The 25,941-nt window shown below is 40.3% G+C and overlaps 1 protein-coding gene across 4 annotated transcripts in view; it reads right to left on the bottom strand.

The window, feature by feature from the left end:
- Positions 1–25,941, bottom strand: part of FGD6 (FYVE, RhoGEF and PH domain containing 6) — a 106,871-nt gene that overhangs the window by 43,729 nt on the left and 37,201 nt on the right. For 3 of the 4 annotated variants that reach the window (XM_005206128.5, XM_059886842.1, XM_059886841.1), the window contains exons 3-5: positions 21,208–21,361; positions 13,648–13,715; positions 13,532–13,562 (exon numbers count right to left, since the gene is read on the bottom strand). In XM_005206128.5, the coding sequence (XP_005206185.1) occupies positions 13,532–13,562; positions 13,648–13,715; positions 21,208–21,361 (253 nt within the window). The remainder of the gene's footprint in view (positions 1–13,531; positions 13,563–13,647; positions 13,716–21,207; positions 21,362–25,941) is intronic. The other variant, XM_002687205.7, reaches the window with a different exon arrangement.

Below are 25,941 nucleotides of genomic sequence, written 5' to 3' on the forward strand. Positions count from 1 at the left end.
TCCATTTATTTAAAAGTTCCCAGAAGATCTTAATTAATTTTACATTGGGAGCATCCTTTTGTCCACTTTCAGTAATTATTTGCTAACTGCTGGAACATTCTAACTGAGGCATTTAGAGGGTGATACATTCTTGATAATCAGAGAATATTGGATGTAAGCCCTTGTTCCTATTCTACTGTATTTCATTGAGCTAGCTCCATTTTACTCATCAGTTAAATGGGCTGTAAGACTTTAATTAGATACTACACACAAAGCTTTCTGCAATGTATTTGGCACACAGACGCAACAAAACATTTTAACTCTGGACTTGAAACTCTCTCTTCCCTCTATCCAACCTCCCCATAAATTCACCAGAATTTATAGAAATTAAAAATTTTTATCATCACACATTCTTTTTCCTTGACTTTTCCCTATAATAAGACTATTTATACCATGTTTTAAGACAGGTCCACCCTACCCCACCCTCTCTCTCCAGAGAACTTGGAAAGGGTGAGGCTGGAGATGGTACCTGGCCAGAATTCAATATATTTTGAGGCGTACCCTCAGGGGATAAGTAAGACAATAGCAAACTGTATCACAGTCCTGAGGATTCAAAAAAAGATTGTTCCTTCTTAGAAAGGAATTTAATTAAAAACCTTAAGGCAAAGGTTGGGTGAAACAGACTCTTTACTAGGCTTTATCTTTTTTCTCCTTTCTAACTGCTTCCCTTCAGGAATTCACTGGGCAAATCAAAAATCAAAACAAAGACCCTGATTTCTACCCTGATCCCTTTTAATAGCTACCCCATACATACACACACTAACCATTAGTATCAGTATTACTTGAGCTTCTTGTGAAGGACAACAAACTCATATTTAATTTGAAAGTAAATAAAAGCTACCAGAGTAATGAAAATAAAAACAACAGTAAACAAATGGAACGTAATTAAACTTAAAAAGTTTCTGCAAAGCAAAGGAAACCATAAACAAAAGGAAAAAACAATCCACAGAATGGGAAAAATATCTGCAAATAAAGTGACCTACAAAGAATTAATCTCCAAAATATACAACTAGCTCATGCAGCTCTATGTCAATAAAAACAAACAATCCAATCAAAAAATGTACAGAAGATCTAAATAGGTATTTCTCCAAAGAAGACATACAGATATCCAAGAGGCTCATGAAAAAATGCTCAACATAACCAATGACCAGAAAAATGCAAATCGAAACTACAGTGAAGTATTACCTCATACTTTATTTTATTGGACTCCAAAATCACTGCAGATGGTGACTGAAGCCATGAAATTAAAAGATGCTTGCTCTCTGGAAGAAAAGCTATGACCAACCCAGATAGCATATTAAAAAGCAGAGACATTACTTTGCCAACAAAAGTCTGTCTAGTCAAAGATATAGTTTTTCCAGTGGTCATGTATGGATGTGAGAGTTGGACTATAAAGAAAGCTGAGTGCAGAAGAACTGATGCTTTTGAACTGTGGTGTTGGAGAAGACTCTTGAGAGTCCCTTGGACTGCAAGGAGATCCAACCAGTCCATCCTGAAGGAAATGAGTCCTGAATATTCATTGAAAGGACTGATGCGGAAGCTCAAACTCCAAAACTTTGGTCACCTGATGTGCAGAACTGACTCACTGGAAAGGACCCAGATGCCGGGAAAGATTGAAGGCGGGAGGAGAAGGGGACGACAGAGGATGAGATGGCTGGATGGCATCACCGACTGAATGGACATGAGTTTGAGTAAGCTCCGGGAGTTGGTGATGGACAGGGAGGTCTGGCGTGCTGCAGTCCATGGGGTTGCAAAAAGTCAGACACAACTGAGTGACTGAACTGAATCACCTTATACAGGTCAGGATGGCATCATCAAAATATCTACAAATAATAAATGCTAGAGAGTCTGTGGAGAAAAGGGAACCCTCCTACACTGTGGGTGGGAATGTAAATTGGTACAGCTACGAGGGGAACAGTATGGACGCTCCTTAAAATACTAAAAACAGAACTACCGTACGATCCAGTAATCCCATTCTTGGGCATCCATCAGGAGAAAATCATACATCAAAAGGATACATGCAAATGTTTATTGCAGCACTATTTGCAATAGTCAAGAAATGGAGGGGACTTCCCTAGTAGTCAATGGTTAAGATCCTTGTTTCCACTGCAGAAAGCAAGAGTTCAACCCCTGCTTGAGGAACCAGATTTTGTGATTCTGCATGTCACCCCATACAACCAAAGGGAAAAAAAAGAAAAAAATGACTCCTCTTCTAAGGTATATTTTAGACAAGTCAAATGCTGTGCTCAACAAGTGCTAATAAACCCTTCACTTAGTGCTCAGTGTGTTCAGTTGTTGTGTCCAACTCTTCAAGATTCCATGCACTGTAGCCCACCCAAGGAATCTTCCAGGCAAGAATACTGGAGTGAGTTACCATTTCCTCCTGCAGGGGATCTTCCCACGTCTCCTGTGTCTCCTGCATTGAAAGGCGCATTCTTTACCACTGAGCCACCTGGGAAGCCCTCAGTACCTTTATCAACCCCAAATAGTCATATTAACCCATAGGAACCAAACTACTTCCACCAGTAACTAAAGAACTACTTTTACAACTAATTACTGTAATATAAAATAAGAATTTACTACTTGTATAAACTAAAATTCAGAAAAACACACAAAAAAACTCCACAAACCAAATGGATTGGGGCCAAATTCCACCTCCAAACAGCTTGTTTTTATCAGCACTCACATATAGTAAGAGAAAATAGAGCTAACTTAACATTTTTGACAGTCATCAGGATTTCCATCAGGCAGAACTATAGAGAATGTGTTTACATATCACAAATAACATCCTCAACTGTAAATATACTCAAAGCACTATAACTAAACATCTTCTATGGCATTTTTCATTTTCCCAGTTCAAAGACTAATATAATTAAGATGCAAGAGTTCCTTTTTCAGCAAAACAAGAAGCACTGTCCTTTCTTCTGATAGGTTAAATGATGGATATGTTTGTCCCCTGGCAGGAGGATAACTTTTATTTTCCAGTTAGAAGGCATTTCCTCAGCCAGGACAGTGACAGCAGACATTAGCTGCTAAGCAGCTTAAGGACCTGTTTGACACAGCTTTGCTAGACTCTGCATTCCATGTCTGCCACCACTGCCAAAAAGGAAACTGGTTTATTTAAGACACAGTCAACAGAGACCAGCTAGTATGCTGCACTGACAAGTAAGGTGGTCACCTCTAACTGGGGGTCCCTGACACATACCTGGCAAAACTGTGGGGTTTTTTTTGAAGTATTATTGGGTAATGTCAGCAGTTCTGCAGGAATGAATGGCCAAAGATGCCATTTTGGGGGCTTGTACTGTGCTTTTCTTGGAAGAAAAGCTATGACCAACCTAGACAGCATATTAAAAAGCAGAGACATTACTTTGCCAACAAAGGTCCGTCTAGTCAAAGCTATGGTTTTTCCAGTAGTCATGTATGGGTGTGAGAGTTGGATCATAAAGAAACTCAGCACCAAAGAACTGATGCTTTTGAACCGTAGTGTTAGAGAAGAGTCTTGAGAGTCCCTTGGACTGCAAGATCAAACTAGTCAATCCTAAAGGAAATCAGTCCTGAATATTCATTGAAAGGACTGATGCTGAAGCTGAAGCTCCAATACTTTGGCCACCTGATGTGAAGAGCCAACTCACTGGAAAAGACCCTGATGCTGGGAAAGATTGAAGGCAGGAGAAGGGGACAACAGAGGATGAGATAGATGGCATCACCAACTCAATGGACATGAGTTTGAGGAGGCTCCGGGAGTTGGTGATGGACAGGGAAGCCTGGCATGCTGCAGTCCATGGGGTTGCAAAGAGTTGGACACAACTGAGCAACTGAACTGAACTGTGAGGCATGCAGGACCTTAGTTCCCAGACCAGGGATTGAGCCTGTGACCCCTGCAGTGGAAGCACTGGAGCTTAACCATTGAACCACCAGGGAAGTCCACCATGATGTATTTTTTTAAAATTATAACAGCATGTCAAAATAAAAGAGAAATAATTATAAGAGCAAAAGAAGAATGTCTATGATGACCTTCTTAACTGCACAGGGCAGCCCTGGCCCCCATCTCATTTCCCCACCCTGTGGGCCACCATCCCCTGAAAGCCATGTGCAGTGGCCACAACGCCAGATGTAACTAAGTCACACAGGAACTACACACAATCTAACTTCTCAACTCTTCATGAACCTCAACCACTGCCAAACATGTGCCACTGGAAGGAGGAAAAAAAATATTTTTAATAGAAAGGATGATTACAACATATGTCTCGTTCTTCTTCTAAATGCTAACAGCCAGGATAATTTGGGAAAGTGTGATGACACTTAAGAGCCAGAGGCAAAACTATTTTGGGGCAGAAGAATCTAAAGTTGCCAACACCCCCTTGAATAAGTCAGTGAGGACACAGGACGATAGGACTAGTACTTTCCGTTAGATCCAGAGTATAGTTTTTCACACTGGAAAAGCTGAGGAATTAAAATAAATGGGTGGGAGGGAGCTATAGTATAAAAATGTTAGGTGCTGGCATCCCTGGTGGCTCAGTGGTAAAGAATCTGCCTGCCAATGCAGAAGACACGGGTTTGATCCCTGGTCCAGGAAGACCCCGCATGCTGCGGAGCACCTAAGCCTATGCACAACTACTGAGCCTGTGTTCTAGAACCCAGAAGACAGAATTACTGAAGCCCACATGCCCTAGAGCCCATGTCCCACAAGAGAAGGCCGCGTACAGCTAGTAGAGAGGAGCCCCCACTTGCTGCAACTAGAGAAAAAGCCCATGCAGCAACAAAGTCCCAGCACAGTCAAAAATAAATAAAAATAAAATTATTTTAAAAAGTTAGGTAAATGAGTGAGTTTTTTAAAATATCAACTACATATACTTCAGTCTATTCTTCTAACATAAAACCTACCAAAGAGTCTGTATGCAAAACAAGTTCCTAATCACCACCAAGCCTTTTTAGAAATAGAAATGGGTGCCTCAATTAAAAAGTGTAGTATAATATTATTCTTAATAATTTGAAGAAAACCTACAACCAGATCAACTTAAAAAAAAATACTCAGTTCCTGTGAGGTATTAACATACTAGTCTTACCACCTCTGATCTCCTGGGCAAAAGCAAGCAAAAATTAATGCAAACAAAATCGAGACTGAACATTTTAACGTAATGAAGCACAAAACAGATGGCCTTGTTCATCAGGTCAGACTTTATATCCCCAGGGCCAAAGAGCAGCAAGTGACTTAATGACCAGCTGTCCTGACTGGTATGACCCGACCTTAGGGCATTACTTAACCACTATGATGACACAGTGAATTACAAAGACCAAATGGATATATGGGCAGACAAGGGGCTCTGTAGAGCTCCCTGCCTATATGAAGGGCACTAATCAATTCGTATTAAGCAAAAGCAAAGGAGCTGCTAAGATCAGAGAGCTATGATGAATAAGCAAAAGGCAGTGTGATGCTATGAAGTACAAGCGGGGATGGGGTATAGGCTCCACATTAATAACTTGATTTTATTCTAAAATGAAAATGTTTGACCAAGGAAGTTACTCCTCCCTTTGTTTATGTTCAGACCTGGTGATAATCTGAAAGCAAGCCAATAAACTCAAAAATACACCAGAGCCTATACAACACAGCAGACATTCCAAGTAACAACTTTTAATCAATTTCTGAACTTTCACTTAGCACGTGGGTTCAAAGGGACCCAGAATTTAAAGTCTGGCTTTGCCATTTAGTAATGGGGTACTTTTGGCAGTTAGGTCACTTTCTTCACTTAAAAAACAGACATGACACCCATTTGACAGGGTTGTCATGAGGACTGAAACAGATAATTTATGTAACAGCACGCTGCACAGAGAGCACTCAGTAGACAGCCATTTATTTCATTAAAGGAGATTCAGTTATTTTAAATGATCACATGACCACCATTTACAATCCCAAGTCCCTTGAAGCTCGGAAAAAGAGCTCTCAAACAGAAGTCTATAAACAGAAGCAAACATGAAAGCAAGGTGAGGAAAACCAACAGTCCAGTGGTAAGACAGAGACACGCTTAACAATGAACTTCATTCAGCGAAGGAAGCCACTCAAAAGTTTGGTGTCCATGTCAACATACAATACAGGAGGATGCTTCACAACTAAAAAACAAAGAATAATTAAATAGTTCACAAAACTGAAAAAGAGACAGTGTATTTGGTAAAACAAGATGGTCATTTTAATATGGTAACAACTGGAGGCTTCTGTGAGGAAGTCTTTTATTCTTTTTATAATGCACTTTTTTTAAAAAGATATTCTCTATTTACTAACAAACACCTGACTGTCCAAAGTAACTCTGCCTCTAACTCTACGGATTTTAACTGAGAGTCTTCTCAAATCTTCAGGGTAATATATATTCCAGCCTAAGGAAATTGGTGGAACAAAAATGCCTCATTACAAGTACCACTTACCTACAACTTAACCAGCCCATCTTTGTTCGAAAGACCTCAAAGTCTTTGATCATTCTCTCTTAAGATGTATTATTTAAATCATGCTGTTTAGACATTTATAAAATAAGTTTATAGATACATCTATTAAACCAGTCTCCCAGCAGAGAGCAAATCAAATAACAAAAACAAAACAAAAAAACATTGTATCATTTGTACTTAATTATATTAGATGTCTAAGGTGTTTTATCTTGAAAATGGTACTTATAAACAATATTATAGCAACCTCTGGATTGGACAACTTCTGATACAAAAAAGGAAAAGGAATATAATTAACTAGAGCTCTACCAAACCAAGAATTATTCATCACTTTCCTATCATTCATTTAACAGATATTAATTTAGTGGGATAACACTAAACAAAACAGACAAAAATCCCTGTTTTCACAGAGCTTACTTTCTAATGGAAAAAGAAACCTAGTAGGGTATTTTTCAGAAACAAATTCTATTTTGATTGATTTGAGTAAAAGCTTACTTGGTAACAACAAAATTAAATAGTACAGATTTTAACTGATAGAAATAATTCTAAATAACAGCACACGGGAAATAGATGGGGAAACAGTGGAAACAGTGTCAGACTTTATTTTTTTGGGCTCCAAAATCACTGCAGATGGTGACTGCAGCCATGAAATTAAAAGACGCTTACTCCTTGGAAGGAAAGTTCTGACTAACCTAGATAGCATATTGAAAAGCAGAGACATTACTTTCCCAACAAAGGTCCGTCTAGTCAAGGCTATGGTTTTTCCTGTGGTCATGTATGAATGTGAGAGTTGGACTGTGAAGAAGGCTGAGCGCCGAAGAATTGATGCTTTTGAACTGTGGTGTCGGAGAAGACTCTTGAGAGTCCCTTGGACTGCAAGGTGATCCAACCAGTCCATTCTGAAAGAGATCAGCCCTGGGATTTCTTTGGAGGGAATGATGCTAAAAAGCTGAAACTCCAGTACTTTAGCCACTTCATGTGAAGAGGTGACTCACTGGAAAAGACTCTGATGCTGGGAGGGATTGGGGGCAGGAGGAGAAGGGGATGACAGAGGATGAGATGGCTGGATGGCATCACTGACTCGATGGACGTGAGTCTAAGTGAACTCCAGGAGTTAGTGATGGACAGGAGGCCTGGCGAGCTGCGATTCAAGGGGTCGCAAAGAGTCGGACACGACTGAGCGACTGAACTGAACTGAACCGAACCTGAAGAATGTCCACTTCACCTGCAGCTAACACTAATTAAGTGCCTAACATTTATTTTGTATGATCACATTTAACCATCACACCAAATGTGGTTATTATTCCCATTTTCAAGAAGAAACCAAGGCTTGATTAATTTCTCCAAGAGCACAGTTAGTGGCAGAAGCACAATTCTTAACCACTAGCCAATTAGTCACATTCATTCATTCAATAACATTTACTGGGGGCCTTCCACACAATAGGAATGATGGGAAACTCAGAAGATATCCCTGGGTTGGGAAGATCCCCTGGGAAAGGGAATGGCAACTCACTCCAGTATTCTTGCCTGGAGAATCCCATGGATAGAGGAGCCTGGCAGGCTTCAGTACATGGGGTCACAAAGAGTTGGACATGACTGAGCAGCTAACACTTTCACTTTTTTTTCTTTTCTGAAACTACAGGATCGTTGCCCTCACCTAGCTTACATTTTAGAAAGTGAAGTAAAGTGAAAGTCGCTCAGTCGTGTCCAACTCTGTGACTCCATGGACTGTAGCCCGCCAGGCTTCTCTGTCCAAGGGATTTTCCAGATCAGAATACTGGAGTGGGCTGCCATTTCCTTCTCCAGGGGATCTTCCCAACTCAGGGATCGAACCCAGGTCTCCCACATTGCAGGCAGATTCTTTACCATCTAAGCCACCGGGGAAGCCCTACATTTTAGAAGAAGAGACTAAAAACAAACAAGTAAACAAACAGATAAACAACATATGTGATGTAATCAAGAAGAAAATAAACACAGGAAAGTTGGAAAGGATGGTCAAGGAAGACCTCTTTGACGAAGTCACCTTAAGCTCAACTGGAAGGATAAAGAAAGAACTAGCTTGAATGAATGAAGGAAGGATAAATATTCCAGGAAACCGCACTGGTAAAATCTCTCAGCAGAAATAACCTTAGCACTGAACTAAAAACTGAAAGCAGGCCATGATGGGACAGAACATAGTCTTTTACAAGTGAGAGAAGGCCTTCCTCTCTTTCACTGCCGTTTCATCTCATTACTAGAAGCCAAATACAGAGCACCTTACAGGCGCAGGGAACGATAACTTACTATCCACATTAGATCATTTCTGACAGTAAAAGGAAGCTCTATTAATAATATTTGTTGCTGCTGTTTAGTCACTAAGTCATGTCTGACTCTTTGCAACCCCATGGACTGTAGCCCGCCAGGATCCTCTGCCCATAGGATTTCCCAGGCAGGAATACTGGAGTGGGTTGCCACTCCCTTCTCCAAGGGATCTTCCTGATCTAGCAATTAAACCTACATTTCCTTCATTGGCAGGCAATTCCTTACCACTGAGTCACCTGAGAAGCCCATTAATAATATTATGCCAAGACAATAACCAAGATGGTCAAAAGCAGATTAGGACAGATCGTCATCCTACTTCCAGGACTTGGGACTTGCTAAGGAACAGCTTTTATTCTTAATGCAATGGGAATCATATAAACAGCTTTAAGCAGGAGAGTGACATGACCTAATACATATTTTAAGAAAATCACCCTTAATACTTCACATGAAAAAATATTTTAAGGAACAGACTGAAGGGGGGTAAGAATAGAAATAGGAAGCCCAGTTAAAAGGCTGATGCTGTTTTGAGTAAGAGATGATATTCTGGACTAGGATAGTGGCAGTAAAGAGGAAATAAAATCAGCAGGGTTGCTAACAGTTTGGCAAGAGAGGTGAGAGGGAGAAATGAAGAACAAATCCTAGTTTTCTGGCTCTGGCAGCTATATGGATGTCATCACTATTTTGAAAAGAGAATCTCTTTTTTTCCTTGGACTCAATAGTGTATTGACTTAGAGACAATGTGTCTATTGGACCATTTTTTCAAATCTAGGTCAAAGTCTAAGCGCTCATGGTAGATACTGCAGAGTAAGGACCATATAAAACATTACTTTTAAAGTCTTGCTACTGCCTCTGCAGGCCCAATTTTTTCTCGCAAACATCAGAAGAATCAAAGCCTTCAACTAAGTACACCGATTCTTAGAATTTTAAGTATACTTTAAATCACATGATCGCTACCCAAATCTAATTCTTTCCAATGTAGTATGATAAAATTTATTAGTTTAGATTTAAAATCACTTTTATGAGCTATATCACCTAGTTTATCAAATTCGAAACAAAGAAATAATAGTGAGCTACAGTGATATATTGAAGTGATATATAAAGTATTGCACTACAGAGACACATTAAATTTCAAGTGTGACTACTATACTAGACAGTGCAGATAACTGAACATTTTTGTTTCTGAGAAAGATCTATTAATGTTAATCTAGAGTCTCGAATATGGAAAACTATTAATGGGAAATCATATATAACTGAAATAATAGCTCCTCCCAAGCCACTAATATAATGGGTTGATTTCCAAAGATACCCACTGGGTTATCTAAAGCCTGTTAAGATATTTTAAAGCAGTCATATTCTATCATATAACACAGTAGTTAACTCATTTAGATGAAATCAGATAGCAGCAGCATTCAGGATTACAACTATCCATGAGCTATCTTTGTGGTAGGGGAGTAAACGTGAGCCTTAATAGCATGATTGGAATGTTGGACTGAAACAAGAGATGCTTTTGGCTTTACCCACATTATCCTGGTGACAAAGCCCTCCTAGCAATGGTTCAGAATCTGTTTTAATGCCTGGCTGTTAAGACACCCACTAATGTTGGGCTCTGCTGAGTTACCCTTTGCACATACCAGACAGGATGTTAATATAAGGTTGGCAGATGATCTATTCTCACTCCTACATTAAAAGCTTAGGAGGTTTTGAAGATGTACAAATCAAGGTGAGTTACGGATGATTCACTCTGTTCAACATCAGTGGGGAAGAAGCCGAGGCCATCTATCAGATCTGAGATGATAAGGGAAACATTTTGGTCTAATTGTCTATTCTTATGGTGCTTTTGTTTTGTTTCAAACACACAGAGGTAAGAATCAGGATACATATTTTTTTTTAAAAATCAAACACTCTGGTAATGCTTTTACTGGGCTTGCCTTGTGGCTCAGTTGGTAAAGAATCAGCCTGCAATGCAGGAGACCTAGGTTCAATCCCTGGGTTGGGAAGATCCCCTGGAGAAGGCAAAGGCTACCCACTCCAGTATTCTGGCCTGGAGAATTCCATGGACTGTATAGTTCATGGGGTCATGAAGAGTTGACTTTCACTTCACTTCACTTCATTGCTTTTAAGTGCTTCTCTACCTACTGGAATCAGAACTTCCTTCATGAAAACGAAATTTTAGTTCAGGAGTAGAGGAAAAGGCATTTGAAAGCATCAGAATTGTGAAAAGTCTACTGCCTGGTAATATTAAAATGGATACTTCATTCACTGATGCTCTACATGGGAAGAAGGAGAAGAAGAAAATATAACAGCAATTTGAGATCCTATCATATACTTTATAATTTTAGTTTTTTTCACATACTTTATTTCACTGATTCTTCATGACCTGAGAGATGGATTTTTTTTTTTTTTTCAGCCACACCACAGCTTGTGAGACCTTGAGTTCCCTGACGAGGCGTGGAACCTGGACCCTCAGCAGTGAAAGCTCAGAGTTCTAACCACTAGACAGCCATGGATTTCCCCAAACTGTTTTCTAAAATTCACATACCTAGTAAGAAACAGAATCTACTTAGCTAATGCTTCTCCAAGTGTGGTCTACAAATTGTTATAGGTATACAAAGACATTAGTCAAAAAAAGTAAGAATAAGGGATTAGAAACTTTTCTATCCATGAATTTTTATTGCATTTTACCAAAGTTTTGGTCCACCATGGATGTGCAATTTAAATATTCATTTGCTCACCAAAGCAGTGTGAGAAGCAATATATTAGACTACAGGCATCCTAAACATATGTTCCATGCAAGGTTTGAATAGCACAGTGAAGTTAAACAGCAATTTTTGCCTCTACCAGTTTCCTCATTCACTTGCAGATGCTTCAAATTTCCTTCAGGAGGTCCTCTGTCTATTTAAACATGTCTATCAGAAAATATGTCAAATAGATATAATATGCTCATTCTGGAGATAAATTCTAAGTTTTCAAGAAAACAGCAATTTAGCATTTTCTTCCACCTCTCCCTCTACAGTTCCTTATACAATAGAGACAGTTGGGGCATAGCAGCCAATGCATATGCAGTTTATTTTCAAAAGTCATTTATTTATCAAGTTTATCATTATTTTTTTTAATGACAATATTGTTGTCATTCAACAGCTCAGGTGACCAAATATTGCTATATATATACATAAATTTTAAAAGGGAACCTACCAATATAGTCAAGAGTTACATGAAAAAAAATTCATGGAAAAAACAAATTAGCAATGCTAAGAAATTTTTAAGAAAAATATTCCAAAGCTAGAGATTTTTCACACAGGAATTAGGTCTCCATGAAGGCAATGGCACCCCACTCCAGTACTCTTGCCTGGAAAATCCCATGGATGGAAGAGCCTGGTAGGCTGCAGTCCATGGGGTCGCTAAGAGTCAGACATGACTGAGCAACTTTACTTTCACTTTTCACTTTCATGCATTGGAGAAGGAAATGGCAACCCACTCCAGTGTTCTTGTCTGGAGAATCCCAGGGACGGGGGAGCCTGGTGGGCTGCTGTCTATGGGGTCACACAGTCAGACACGACCGAAGCGACTTAGCAGCAGTAGCAGTGCCCACTGGACCAACTAAAGAGCACAGGGGATTGGTGAATGTTACCCACCTTTAAGTGGAACCCTCTTTTCATGTTTATACAAAAGAAAACAGAAAATGATACTCTTTTCAGAGACAGGAGTGAGTATATATTTTGTAAACCTACCACTCCTCAGTAATTCAGTTAATAATTACCATCTAAGTAAACTTGGATAGTAACTTAATTCACTTCCATTTCTTTTAAATTGTTTTGTCTATTTCAAACTTTTCTTTTCTAAATCTTAATATCCTGCTAAAATATAACTAAAACAAAGTAACACCAAAAGCACTTTAATTGCCAGTAAGTAATGAACTTGTGCAGAGAAGGCAATGGCAACCCACTTCAGTAGTCTTGCCTGGAAAATCCCATGGACGGAGGAGCCTGGTGGGCTGCAGTCCATGGGGTCGCTAAGAGTCGGACACGACTGAGCGACTTCACTTTCACTTTTCACTTTCATGCACTGGAAAAGGAAATGGCAACCCACTCCAGTGTTCTTGCCTGGAGAATCCCAGGGATGGGGGAGCCTGGTGGGCTGCCGTCTATGGGGTCGCACAGAGTCGGACACGACTGAAGCGACTTAGCAGCAGCAGGAGCAATGAACTTGTGAAAACTTGCAGGAGTGCATGAGAAAAATGAATATGCAGCCAGACACATTAACTGTTTCCCAACAGGTTTTTTCAAGTTTACAACTGCAAAAATTGAAAACAGAACTTTAAAAAAGTTTGTTTTTAAAATATCTATTTTAAGTGACTTTCTAGGAGATTGTTCATATAGAACAGTTTTGAACACCAACATTCTTTACCCATTGCTGTAGAAAATTCTACTGAAGCAGAAATCTTCTGCAAATGGCCAAGAAGAAATATCATCCTTCTAATAACTCTTTATTATGAGGATAAAAAGTTTAAAGATTTGGAGATACAGATATAAAGGCTCTGTTTTTCAGAAATCATCTGGCATATTATACACATACATGAGATTAATGCACTTTAGAAAATTTCTGTCTTCACATAAATGTGTGAATTTACTAATATAACCATGTATTAGAAAGCACATACATGTATATACATGTTAATTTAATAACACTGAACATATCGAAGGATAGGGAAAGATGTAAAAGAGGATAGTCAGACTTCAAGAAAATATTAGCAGATACTTACAATATGCAAAAGTTTTAACACATCCACAAACCTGTAAAAAACAGCAATGGGAGACATGTTTTAAACGAACCAATGAGGAAACAAATAGTCTTTTGAATTGGAAACTGGATACCTACACTTTTTCTGAGCTCATGATCTCTTTGGCAATATGATGGACTTTACATTTCATTCCAGTATCTTCACCCTGTGGATAAGAGTGCATTAAGAAAGCATGAACTCATAAAAGGATAAGGAAGATCAGCTTTGAGTTATTCAGATGTACATTCAAGCTCTGATACTTACAGGTTTCAATTAGAACACATTTCATACTATATAATGTCTCAAATGGCAAACATGAAGGATTAGATGTGGTTATTAAACCATGATACAGGAGAAGCTGAGAGCAATCATAATCCTCACTGTTATCAATGCCGGATTCATGGAGTACCCTGAGGAACCCCAGAGCCCCAGTGGGGCACACTGTTAGTGGCACAAAACTGAAGTTACATTCTGCAGGGGAAATAGACACCACATGAACTTGTGTTCTTGGGGTGCAGGCAAGTAATTTTAGTTAGTAACTATTTAGTAGGCCTGTCGGAGAAGGCAATGGCAACCCACTCCAGTACTCTTGCCTGGAAAATCCCATGGACGGAGAGGCCTGGAGGGCTGCAGTCCGTGGGGTCACTAAGAGCGACTTCACTTTCACTTTTCACTTTCATGCATTGGAGAAGGAAATGGCAACCCACTCTAGTGTTCTTGCCTGGAGAATCCCAGGGGCGGGGGAGCCTGGTGGGCTGCCGTCTGTGGGGTCGCACACAGTCGGACACGACTGAAGCGACATAGTAGTAGTAGTAGTAGTAGGCCTGTATCAGAGAAGGCAATGGCATCCCACTCCAATACTCTTGCCTGGAAAATCCCATGGACAGAGGAGCCTGGAGGGCTGCAGTCCATGGGGTCGCTGAGGGTTGGACACGACTGAGCAACTTCACTTTCACTTTTCACTTTCATGCATTGAAGAAGGAAATGGCAACCCACTTCAGTGTTCTTGCCTAGAGAATCCCAGGGACGGGGAAGCCTGGTGGGCTGCCGTCTATGGGGTCGCACAGAGTCGGACATGACTCAAGTGACTTAGCAGCAGGCCTGTATAAGAGTACTTCACCTTCAGTAAAGCCATTTTAAGTCAGACAACTTGAGTGCAGACTGGCAAGTGCTCTTCAGTAGTCTATAACCCCACATATCACAGCCATAAGCTTTTACAACTTACTGAAAATACCTTTTAGAAATATGCTCTTCCTGGAATAGACTGTTTCCTCATAGTCCTCAACTCTGCTGATACACTAATCTGGACATTTCCCCTCTAGAAGTGAGACAATAAATTTCTGTTGTTTGGGCTTCCCTGGTGGCTCAGTGGTAAAGAATCTGCCTGTCAGTGCAGGAGACATAAGAGATATGGGTTTGATCCCTGGGTTAGGAAGATCCCCTGGAGGAGGGCATAGCAACCCAGTAGTCATGTATGGATGCCAGAGTTGGACCATAAAGAAAGCTGAGTGACAAAGAATTGATGCTTTTCAACTGTGGTGTTGGAGAAGATGGACAGCAAGGAGATCAAACCAGTCAATCCTCAAGGAAATCAGTCCCGAATATTCATTGGAAGGACTGATGCTGAAGCTGAAGCTCCAATATTTTGGCCACCTGATGTGAAGAACTGACTCACTAGAAAAGACCCTGCTGGGAAAGACTGAAGGCAGGAGAAGGGGACAACAGAGGATGACGTGGTTGGATGGCATCACCGACTCAATCGACATGAGTTTGAGCAAGCTCCAGGAGTTGGTGATGGATAGGGAAGCCTGGCGTGCTGTAGTCCATGGGGTCACAAAGAGTTGGACAAAACTGAGCAACTGAACTAAACTGATCCATCATCCGATAGCATGGTTAGTAGGAGAAAACAGCTTCACCATCAGCTAATTCATTGCTCTGCAGCTGAAAACACTTCTGATCATTAAAACCACCAGGCAATGCATGAGACAGGGTGCTCAGGGCTGGTGCACTGGGATGACCCTGAGAGATGGGATGGGGAGAGAGGGGGAGGGGGGTTCAGGATGGGTAACACATGTACACCCATGGCTGATTCATGTCAATGTATGGCAAAAACCACTACAATATTGTAAAGTAATTAGCCTACAATTAAAATAAATAAATTAATTACAAATAAATAAATAAAACCACCAGACAACTCTTATTAATTTTCAGATTCCTAGGTAACTGTCTTGGAAATTCTGATTTTGTACTTCTGAAATGGGGCATGAAAGTAGACGTTAGAAGAAGGGATTGAACATAAATAAGAAATAGCTCCAGGCTTCAAGACGAGAACAAGGGAGCAAACCACACATACAAATAACTATACATAAAGACACGGACTTGCCTGGTGGCTCAGATGGTTAAAAATCTGCCTGCAATGCAAGAGACATGGGTTTGATCCCTGGGTCAAGAAGATCCCCAGGAGAAGGAAATGCCAACCCACTCCTCTATTTTTGCCTGGAGAATTCCATGGATAAAGGAACCCAGTGGGCCACAGTCCATGGAGCTGAAGAGTCCAACAGGACTGAGTGACGAACACTTTGACTTTTCATATATAAGGACAACTGCGAAATGTACTGATTATCTCAAAGGAGAGAAGGATCATAATCAGGCAGTGGTACGATCATAACCAGGAAAAGATTGACAAATAAAAAATTTGATGACCTTCAGTCACTCCTTAAACAGACATAAAATACTCACATCCCAGATACTATACATATCCACTGATCAAAGCCAGAAACCTGGACTCTACGTTCTTCTCCACCCTCTATGATCACAACTGAATCATTGAGCCCTGTTGATCTGCACTTCTGAATATTTTATTAATCCTCTCCTCTCCTTTCATACTGCCTCCTTATTTCTGGTCTACACTACTGCAGTAATCTCAGTGGCTCCCTTGCTCTAGATTTACCCCCGCTGCAACCATTCTCTGCACTGCCACTAGACAGCTAGGCTCTAAACTGCGAATATAATCACATCTGTTCTCAGGCTGAAGCATGTTAGCAGACCCTATCACGGAACTTCCTTTTCCATGTGTATACGGCACTCCACATGACGGTCTGGTTGTCTTCACTAGTCTCATTCCTGCTTCTCCACGGTGTGTACTCTCTACTCTAGCCAAACTGGAACCACCCTGAAACTCCACATGTGCTCTGCCCTTACATGTCTGTCCTGCTTCGACTTCCCTCCTTACCAGCTCCACCTCCCCCGAAGATTTCTGCTCATTATATTCCAACCCATCTTTTAAAGTGGCAGGCACTCAGTTTTCTCCTTGACAAAGGCTGCCTTTATATTCTCTATTCTCTCCCTACCATCCTTGGGGATGTCATTTGGATGACAAGATTATTCTCTTACTGGTGTAGAGTTTACAGGACTGAACCCAGTGGGCTCTGTTTATTTGCTGACCCGTCTAAATCCTCTCTAGTCTGTGATCTTATTCACCCTTGTCCCCTTATGCACCAAGCAGACTGCCTGGTTCACTCTGCACTTAAGACGCATGAATGAGCAAGTGTACAAGGTGGCTACCATCTGCTCAGAATCTAAGACCAGAGAGCACTACTTTTGAGTAACAGGAAAATGTAAATTCAAACTAACAAACAAAAGGCTCATTACAGCGATTTCATCATGTAAAAGAACAGAATGTTGGACTAGATGATTAACGGTCTGCTGCTGCAATTCTAAACTTCTAGGAGTCTGTATAAAGTTTTCTACTTTACCTTTTAAACCAGGAAGACGGCAGAGCTAAAGAAGGACAGAAACTACTAGAAAATGATTCAGAGGATTACAATCATTTTCCAAGTAGAGAGAAAGCCAAAGACAATCAAAAAACAAAATACAAAGCTCTATATTAACTCCAACTTGCAAGAACAATGATTCTGACCCAAGTCAAACTATGACGGGAAAGTACATCCCACTGTAAAACTTCAAGACAGAGGCCTTATTTGGTGTCTTAACTTCTCTGTTAATGTAAGTCCTCACTTAAACTACATCACATTTCAAAGGAAGCTGCCTGTTAGATAATTGCATGTCCCCAAGTACGCAGTCATGGAAGTTGAAACAAGAGTTACAAATGAGATTACTTTGTTAAGGTCATAAAATAATTCAAACAAATTCCAAACAGAACCTTTGATCTGAAATTTAGTTTTATGTTCTGATCTCCTGATAACAGACCAGCTTTGTAAATTCTTAACTGTGTTCTCTTCTTTTCATATTTGTTCACAAGTAAAATCCAGTGAAATTTATCCATTACTTTAAAACAGAATTTGTAAAACATCTCTGCTGTATCACTTGAGTTCTACTAAAAATAATACATACGGAATTTAGAAAGATGGTAACGATAACCTGTATGCAAGACAGCAAAAGAGACACAGATGTACAGAACAGTCTTATGGACTCTGTGGGAGAGGGCGAGGGTGGGATGATTTGGGAGAATGGCATTGAAACATGTATAATATCATACGTGAAACGAAATGCCAGTCCTGGTTCGATGCATGATACAGGATGCTCGGGGCTGGTGCACTGGGATGACCCAGAGGGACGGTATGGAGAGGGAGGTGGAGGGGGGTTCAGGATGGGGAACACATGTACACCCGTGGCGGATTCATGTTGATGTATGGCAAAACCAATACAATACTGTAAAGTAAAAAAAAAAACCTAAACAACCACATCACCCAAGAAACATCTCCATATCATTAAATAATCCCACAAATGAGGTGGCACCATGATGAACTAAAAAAAAAAAGTCCTCTTAGGTTTTCACCTCTCTCTTCATGGTATGTACCATATGAGCTGTTACATATACACAAAAAAATGTGGGGGAGGGAGGCAGAGAAGTCAATATTTAGGAGGGGTGAATAGTGGCGAATATTCTAACCATAACGAAGCAGAATGAATAACGTATCTCATTTTTAAACAATCATTTATTAAGTACTGAAAATAAAGACCAAAAAATATAAAACTAAAAAATTGGAAAAGAAAAAATTTGCATGGCTACTCCCTCCATCCCAAACACGTTCCATCAACATCATTCAGATTCTGTGGCTCAAACCAAGTTATTAGCAGTGACAGATTTTGGCTACAAACCTCAGTTCCGGAGGTTCCCAGGCAAGTTATTTAACCTGTTTTTAAAAAGTCCCTTTCTTCATGTGAAGAAGAGAAAAAGAGGACAGTTGTCAAATCTATAACCCTGGACGATTTTGAAGATTAAGTGTAATAACCTGCACAGAGACAGGCACAGACACACAGATGTGGTAAGGGCAGTTTTCTTGCTTTTATGGTGGCACTTTTCTCTTTCCAGGAATAACTTTTTGAACATCAGTTTGTTGTTCCTTCACAAGTTAAAGATAAGGGCGCAGCGGCACACATTCTCTCTTCTCTCCTTCTACTGAGTCTGGTACTTTGGTGAGGGAATGTTATTGGCATCTAGACACGTATTCGTGATGTGCCCATTATATGTCCATGGAATGGGGTATTTGCTATAGTTTGAAATAAGTCCCTCCAAAATGAATGTTCAAGTCTTAACCCCCAAGGACCTCAGAATGCATCCTGATTTGGAAATAGGCTTGTTTCAGATGTAGTAAGCTAAAAATGAGGTCATTTTGGACTGTGGTATGCTCCTAATCTAGTAAGATTCGTTTCCTTCTAAGAAGAGGAGACACAAGCACACACACACAGCGAGCACACCATGTGATGACGGGGGCAGGACTGAAGTGCTGGAGCTCTAAGCCAAGGAACCCTAAGGATGGCCGGCAAACCAAAGGAAGAGGTAAGGAAAGATTCTTCCTTAGAGGTTTCAGAGACAGCTTGGCCTTGACAACACCCTGATTGTGGAATTCTGACCTCCAGAACTGTTAAATAATCAGTTAATTATTAATTGTTAATTTCTGTTTTCAAGGCACTCAGTTTGTGGTCCTCTGTAACAACTTCCCTACGAAACTAATACAAACACAAGCACAGACGTACATCACACGTGTTTAATGTGCATAAATTTCTTTGATTTACGAAGTGTTTTGGCAACTATTAGCCTGCTTGAGACTCAGAACAACATTACTGTCCCGCTGAATAAACTGAGACATTTAAAATCAAACAAGTTATATAAGAAGGTCTTCTCCTATGCTTCTACTCCAAAGACTTCTTTTGGAAACTATCACCTTTTCTCCTTGAGTTACTGGCTGGCTACAGCCACATTTGTGGTCCACCCTTGGCTGATATATATGGACTATACGATATGCATGTGCTATGCTCAGTCGCTCAGTCGTGTCTGCCTCTGTGTGACCCCATGGGCTGTAGCCCGTCAGGCTCCTCTATCCATGGGATTCTCCAGGCAAGAATCCTGGAGTGGGTTGCCATGCCCTCCTCCTCTGTACTAACCTTTCTCTTAGCACAATTATTTTCCCTTTATCAGGATTTTAATCTTTCTTTAACAACTTTTCTGAGATATAATTCACGTTTCATAAATACATTTTTGTATTTTTAAAATATATAACTAAATGGCTTTTTTAAATATTCAGGGATGTGCAATCATCACCACAAGCTAAGTTTAGAACATTTTTATCACCCCCAAAAGAAACTAGTGGTTCCGCCCAACTCCATGATCCAATACTTTATAGCACAGAAATGAAGTCTTGTGAATAACAAATATCAGAGTCATTGCATTCTTATCACGTACTAGACAGTATTCCAAGACTTTACACATATCAACGAATTTAGTTGACACAATTTTATGAAATAAGTACTATATTTTCCTTCATAACACTGAGTTCTTTAGCTCAAAGAGGTTATTGAGATCATAGATGGTGGCACTGGAATTTAAATCTAGACAATTACAAAACATGTGCCAATCACTTAAGGCTGAAAGTTAATTTAAACAAAGCAAAACTATAGTAAAGAGGAAGCACAATGGTCTGATAAATTATGACACAGGAGTTAAGTGACATGGATTTTCTCTAGGGCTTGATAAGTTTGCTATGTGAATCCTTTCAAATTCCATCTTCCTGTAACATTTCAACACATTCTGGGGATATTGCTGATAACACTATTTTTTTTCCATTGCAACTATTTCTTTATTCAAAGAATTATGATTTAAAATGAAACATATGCATATCAAACTGGAGAAATAGTGTCATGAACTCCCACGTATCTCTGATACATCTTAAATAATCACCAGTACATGGACAATCCTGCTTCATGTATACAGAAAATACACACGTAGTGGATCATTTCAAAGCACATCTTGAGGTACTACTGACAGCGATCTTTATTCTATCCCTAAAAAGATCTGATTGAGGATGAAATGCAGCTAATTCCTTTCTTTCAAGTAGAATCACCAGCAGTACAGGAAGCAATCCTAAGAAGGGTTTTTATTATCAAAAGAAAATCAAAGGACGTTACCAAAAACAGTTTCTCGAAAATTACTAAATAATCTCTAAATGATATGTTCTTTGAAATAGGAAAACATCTCAGGCACATATAGCAAGAATTAAATAACTAGAAAGATGTTTTATAAGGTTTTGAAAACTAAGGAAGGATTTTATGCCTATCATGATAATAAATATTACTTCTGAGTGTCCTGAGAGGCCAAAAAACACAAAAGTAGAAACTTTTAAATACCAACAACATACCTGTTTATCGTCCAGCAGATCAGGCTCCCCTTTACTAGAAGCAGAGCTGACATCATCTTCATCTGAACTGTTGATGACTTCCTCTTCATCTGAAGGAAGGTCACCAAGACCAAGGTCCAGATCACTTTGTCCCTCCTGGGATGCTCCAGAACTGCTTTAATAGAGAATATCACATTAGACACCTTTGAGAACAAGAAATCTCACCAAAAACAAACTGTGAGGGCTTCCCTAGTGACTCAACCGTAAAGAATCTGCCTGCCAATGCAGAAGACACAGGTTTGATCCCTGATCCAGGCACGTGTCACAGAGCAACTAAGCCCGTGTGCCACAACTATTGACCCTGTGCTCTAGAGCCCAGGAGCCACAACTAGTGAGCCCACGTGCTACAGCCACTGAAGCCTTCATGCCCTAGAGCCTGTGCTCCACAGAGAAGCTACCACAATGAGGAGCCCATGGTGGGGGTTTAGTTGCTCAGTCGTCTCCAACTCTCGCAACCCCAGGGACTGTGGCCTGCCAGGCTCCTCTGTCCATGGGATTCTCCAGGCAAGAATACTGGAGTGGATTGCCATTTCCTTCTCCAGGGGATCTTACCGACCCAGGAATCGAACCTGGGTCTCCTGCATTGCAGGCAGATTCTTCACCAAATGAGCTACGAGGGAAGCCCGAGCATCGCAATTATAGAGTAGCCCCTGCTCGCCACAACTAGAGAAAAGCTGACACAGCAATGAAGACACAGTCAAAAACAAATAAATAAATTATATATATATATACACACACACATATGTATGTGTGTGTATATATATATGGGCTTCCCTGGTGAATCAGATGGTAGAGTCTGACTGCAATGCAGGAGATTCAGGTTCAATCCCTAGGTTGGGAAGATCCCCTGGAGAAGGGAATGGCAACCCACTCCAGGATTCTTGCCTAGAGAATTCCATGGACAGAGAAGCCTGGTGGGCTACAGTCCATGGAGTTGCAAGAGTCAGACACGACTGAGTGACTAATACACACACACACACACACACACACACACACAAATTGTGTGAGGTAAGCAAAGCACATCTAAGGGATCTGGAGGGATGGAAAGAGTCAGATCAACCAAACTCTCCCTTCCCTTTCCCCATCTCAGTTGTTAAAAACCCAAATTCATCTTGGATTTAAAATGGATCATCTTGAAAAACACGTTTTTGTTTTTTTTTTTTTTACAACAAACCAGTGAATATAACATAAAAAAGGCAGACTTACAGATACAGAAAACAAACTAGTAGTTACTAGTGGCAGGGGGAAGGTATAATACATTGGGTGTAGGACAGACTCAAATGTATTCCTCAACATGGGGAATATGGCCAATATTTTGTAATAAATGTAAACAGAAAGTGATCTTTAAAAATTGCATAAAAAAACCAAAAACAACACCCAGTGGGGCTTTCCTGCTGGTCCAGTGGTTAGGAATCCACCTGCTAATGCAGGGGACACGGGTTCCATCCCTGGTCTGGGAAGATTCCACATGCCAAGGGGCAACTAAGCCCGTGAGCCGTAACTACTGAGCCCATGAGCCATGACCACCGAAGCCCACACAACCTGGAGCCTGTGCTCCACAAGAAGAAAAGCCGCCTCAGTGAGAAGCCGGTGCGCCGCAACTAGAGAGCAGTTCCTGTTCTCCGCAACTAGAGAAAGGCCGCAGCAACAAGGGCCCGGTGCAGCCAAAAAACAAATAAATACAATTGGATAAATCTTAAAAACAAAAAACAGACCAAACCTAACATGTATTTCTGTGACAGGAAGGTGGGTAAGGAGCAAGTTTCCCAGATGCCCCTATTCTATGCTTTAATATACCCCTAATCAGGTATATTAATATACCCCTGATATTATATAATAGTATATTAATATAATATACTATTATACTATATTAATATAACCAGGTCTCTATAAACACAAACCAAGAATAGGAGGTGGCCTGGGTTACTGATCACGTTAATGTTTCAACATTAGAAGAGGTGTTGCTTCCTTAGGTCTCAGAGATTTGTTTTTTTTAAAAAGCGACTAACAAATCTATAAGTATTGGGATGTAATGATGGTGACCATAATGCACAATCCATGTGCTATTGTGAACATGTGCCCACCTCTCTGGTCATCACTCCTGCCTTTCATGTAACCACATCTGAGGATGGGTACAAAATCTCCAGCTTGCTCCAGATATGCTGAATCAGAAACTCTATAGAGCTGCAGGGCCCCTAAGGGATACAGGCTGGAGTTTGAAAACCCTATTGTACAAGGCCATTTATCAACTCCTCCTCACCAGCCTGACATCAACAACATTTCTCACTCTGTACTGAGACAGAATTCTTAAATCTAAAAGACACTGTGGCAATCCAATCTGTGAGGGGAATTCCATAGGAAAGCTTCCAAGGAAGGCAATAGAAATAATCCTAGCTTTAGTTGTAAAGACTCAGGAAGAAAAGGACTGTAATAATGGCTTTCCTGTTTGTAGGCTGTAAGAATATTTGCAGAATAGAAGAGTCAGGAAAAGATCCATAGAAAATCATCAGGGAAAATACTCAGGCAGAATAAGGCGACAGTTCCACTCCCTGCGGCAGGTTTCTTTTTCAGGTCATGGGCAGGTCACTCAACTGCCAAGATTCCTAACAAGTCATGAAGTTTTCTAACGGGAATCTTAAAAGTTAAATTTTCTGCCAGTTCCCGATTACACACTGTAGGATACAGGCTTGCCTCAGAAGCCATTCCTGAAGCCCAATTGTTATACACACCAGTTGGATGGAGGCAGAACGCCAAAGGAACACGTCCTCCTGCCAAAGTTACAGTTTCCTATTACTCAGGGGCAGAGGGCCTTGGGGAATAATATCACAGCCTCAATTAAGTGGGTGCATATCTTATCACAGCTCCCCATGACACAAAGATTCACCCCTGGGGTGGTGGGTGGGGTGGACAGCAGAGCAGTCAAATCACTGGCAATATTCACTTGTTTCTTGGTGCAGGGATAGGAGCCCAATCCAGCTGGGTAATTAGGTGACTGAGATGAGAGAGAGTAAATGAGAGGTAGGATATACAAACTGCTGGATTCATCCATATACGCACGCAGAAGGAAATATACCTTCAACTTGCTTTTTATCTTAGTTCTTAATTTCCTCACATCCTCTGAGACTCTGCTACTCAAAACATATTCAGTCTATGAGCAACTTCAGCATCACCAGGAAGCTTTTTAGAAAAATAAAACTGCAGTCCTGCCCCACCCCAATGAATCAGAAGCTGGTTTTAACAAAACCCCAGTAATTTGATTTTTTGGATCAGCCTATCCATGAGTTCTTTAAGATTCAGCAGTACAAAAACTGCAAATAGTAATACAGCTGTAGTACCTATGAGGAAATTAGGTTTATTTTGTCTAGAGAACACTGAGAGGTGTTTCCTGGATTAACATTCGGAGAGCTATTTTAAAGAAGACAGCAACCAGTTGGTTGCCACATCCATTCATGGACACAAAAGTTCACAAAAGCTAACATTTAAGAACAAGGGGACAAAAAGTAAGTAAATAAATAAATAAATAAAATATTTAAATAAGGATCAAAGGAATAAAAAGCTTTAAATATTAAAAACAAGGATCAAAATATACCTCCATGCAACTTCAGGAGATTTTAGTTCTGAAAATTGCTTACCTAGAGAAAACCTTCCCTGGCCATCCTCTACCTACTCCAAATTAGATTATCTGGCTCTTCTCAATCCTACATGCTCTTACTTGGTGGTAAATTTTTTTCTCTCATTAAAATGTAAACTCTTAAGGACAAGGAAATTGTCTTTTTCAGTTGAACTGCCACCACATTACTTGATATGTAATATGCACTCAATATATTTTTATTGAATGAACAAAAAGGATATTAGAAACCAATGGGTGTTAAATTGCAGAAGTTCAGATAATCTATGTGGTACTGGTGATGCCAGATAAAAGGCCTGGGGCAGGGGTAATACTGGAAAAACGATGGTTTTTAAAGGAAAAAGGACCTCTGGGCATCATCATCAATGGTACAGAAGAATGCTGGCATTCACAAAACAAAAAAACCATTTTGCCTACCAAAGGAATCTCTTGTGAGTAGTTAATGGAAAACAAGCTTGGAGAAGATGACAGGTGCCAAGCTGTCAAGAAGCATGAAGAGTTCACACGCATCTTACAGGCCTTCAACAAGGAGACTGAGATCTTCCAGTAGACCTCAAAGATCTCCTCAATATATCTCCAAGATGCGTGTCACTACCATGCTTCTTTTTTTTTAAGTCTTTAGTGGGTTTGTTACAATATTGCTCCTGTTTTATGTTTTAGTTTTCCTGGATGAGAGGCATGTAGGATCTGAGTTCTCTGACCAAGGATCGAACCTGCATCCCTTGTACTGCAAGGTGAAGTCTTAAAACCACTGGACTACCAGGGAAGTCCCTATACATCTTTCTTATTAGTGCCAACAGAGAAGAGAATGGCACCTCTTCCATCAATCAAGTTTTGTAAGCACAGTACCTACCCCTCTCTCCCCATATCCCACCCCCTCCAAGCAGAGGAAAGGATATCCTTGTTTATTAGCATCACTGAGGTCACCTTGATGATTTCAGAGCTTAAGTCGAAGCTAAAGCAGCTCCCCACACACCTGGATGGTAAACAGTACAGATCAGTTATGGTTTCTGAAGCTTAAAGAACCCACATGCATGCTCATCTCTACATGACTAAATAGAGAAAAA

This window comes from Bos taurus, chromosome 5, assembly GCF_002263795.3.
Source record: "Bos taurus isolate L1 Dominette 01449 registration number 42190680 breed Hereford chromosome 5, ARS-UCD2.0, whole genome shotgun sequence".
Lineage (NCBI taxonomy): Eukaryota > Metazoa > Chordata > Mammalia > Artiodactyla > Bovidae > Bos > Bos taurus.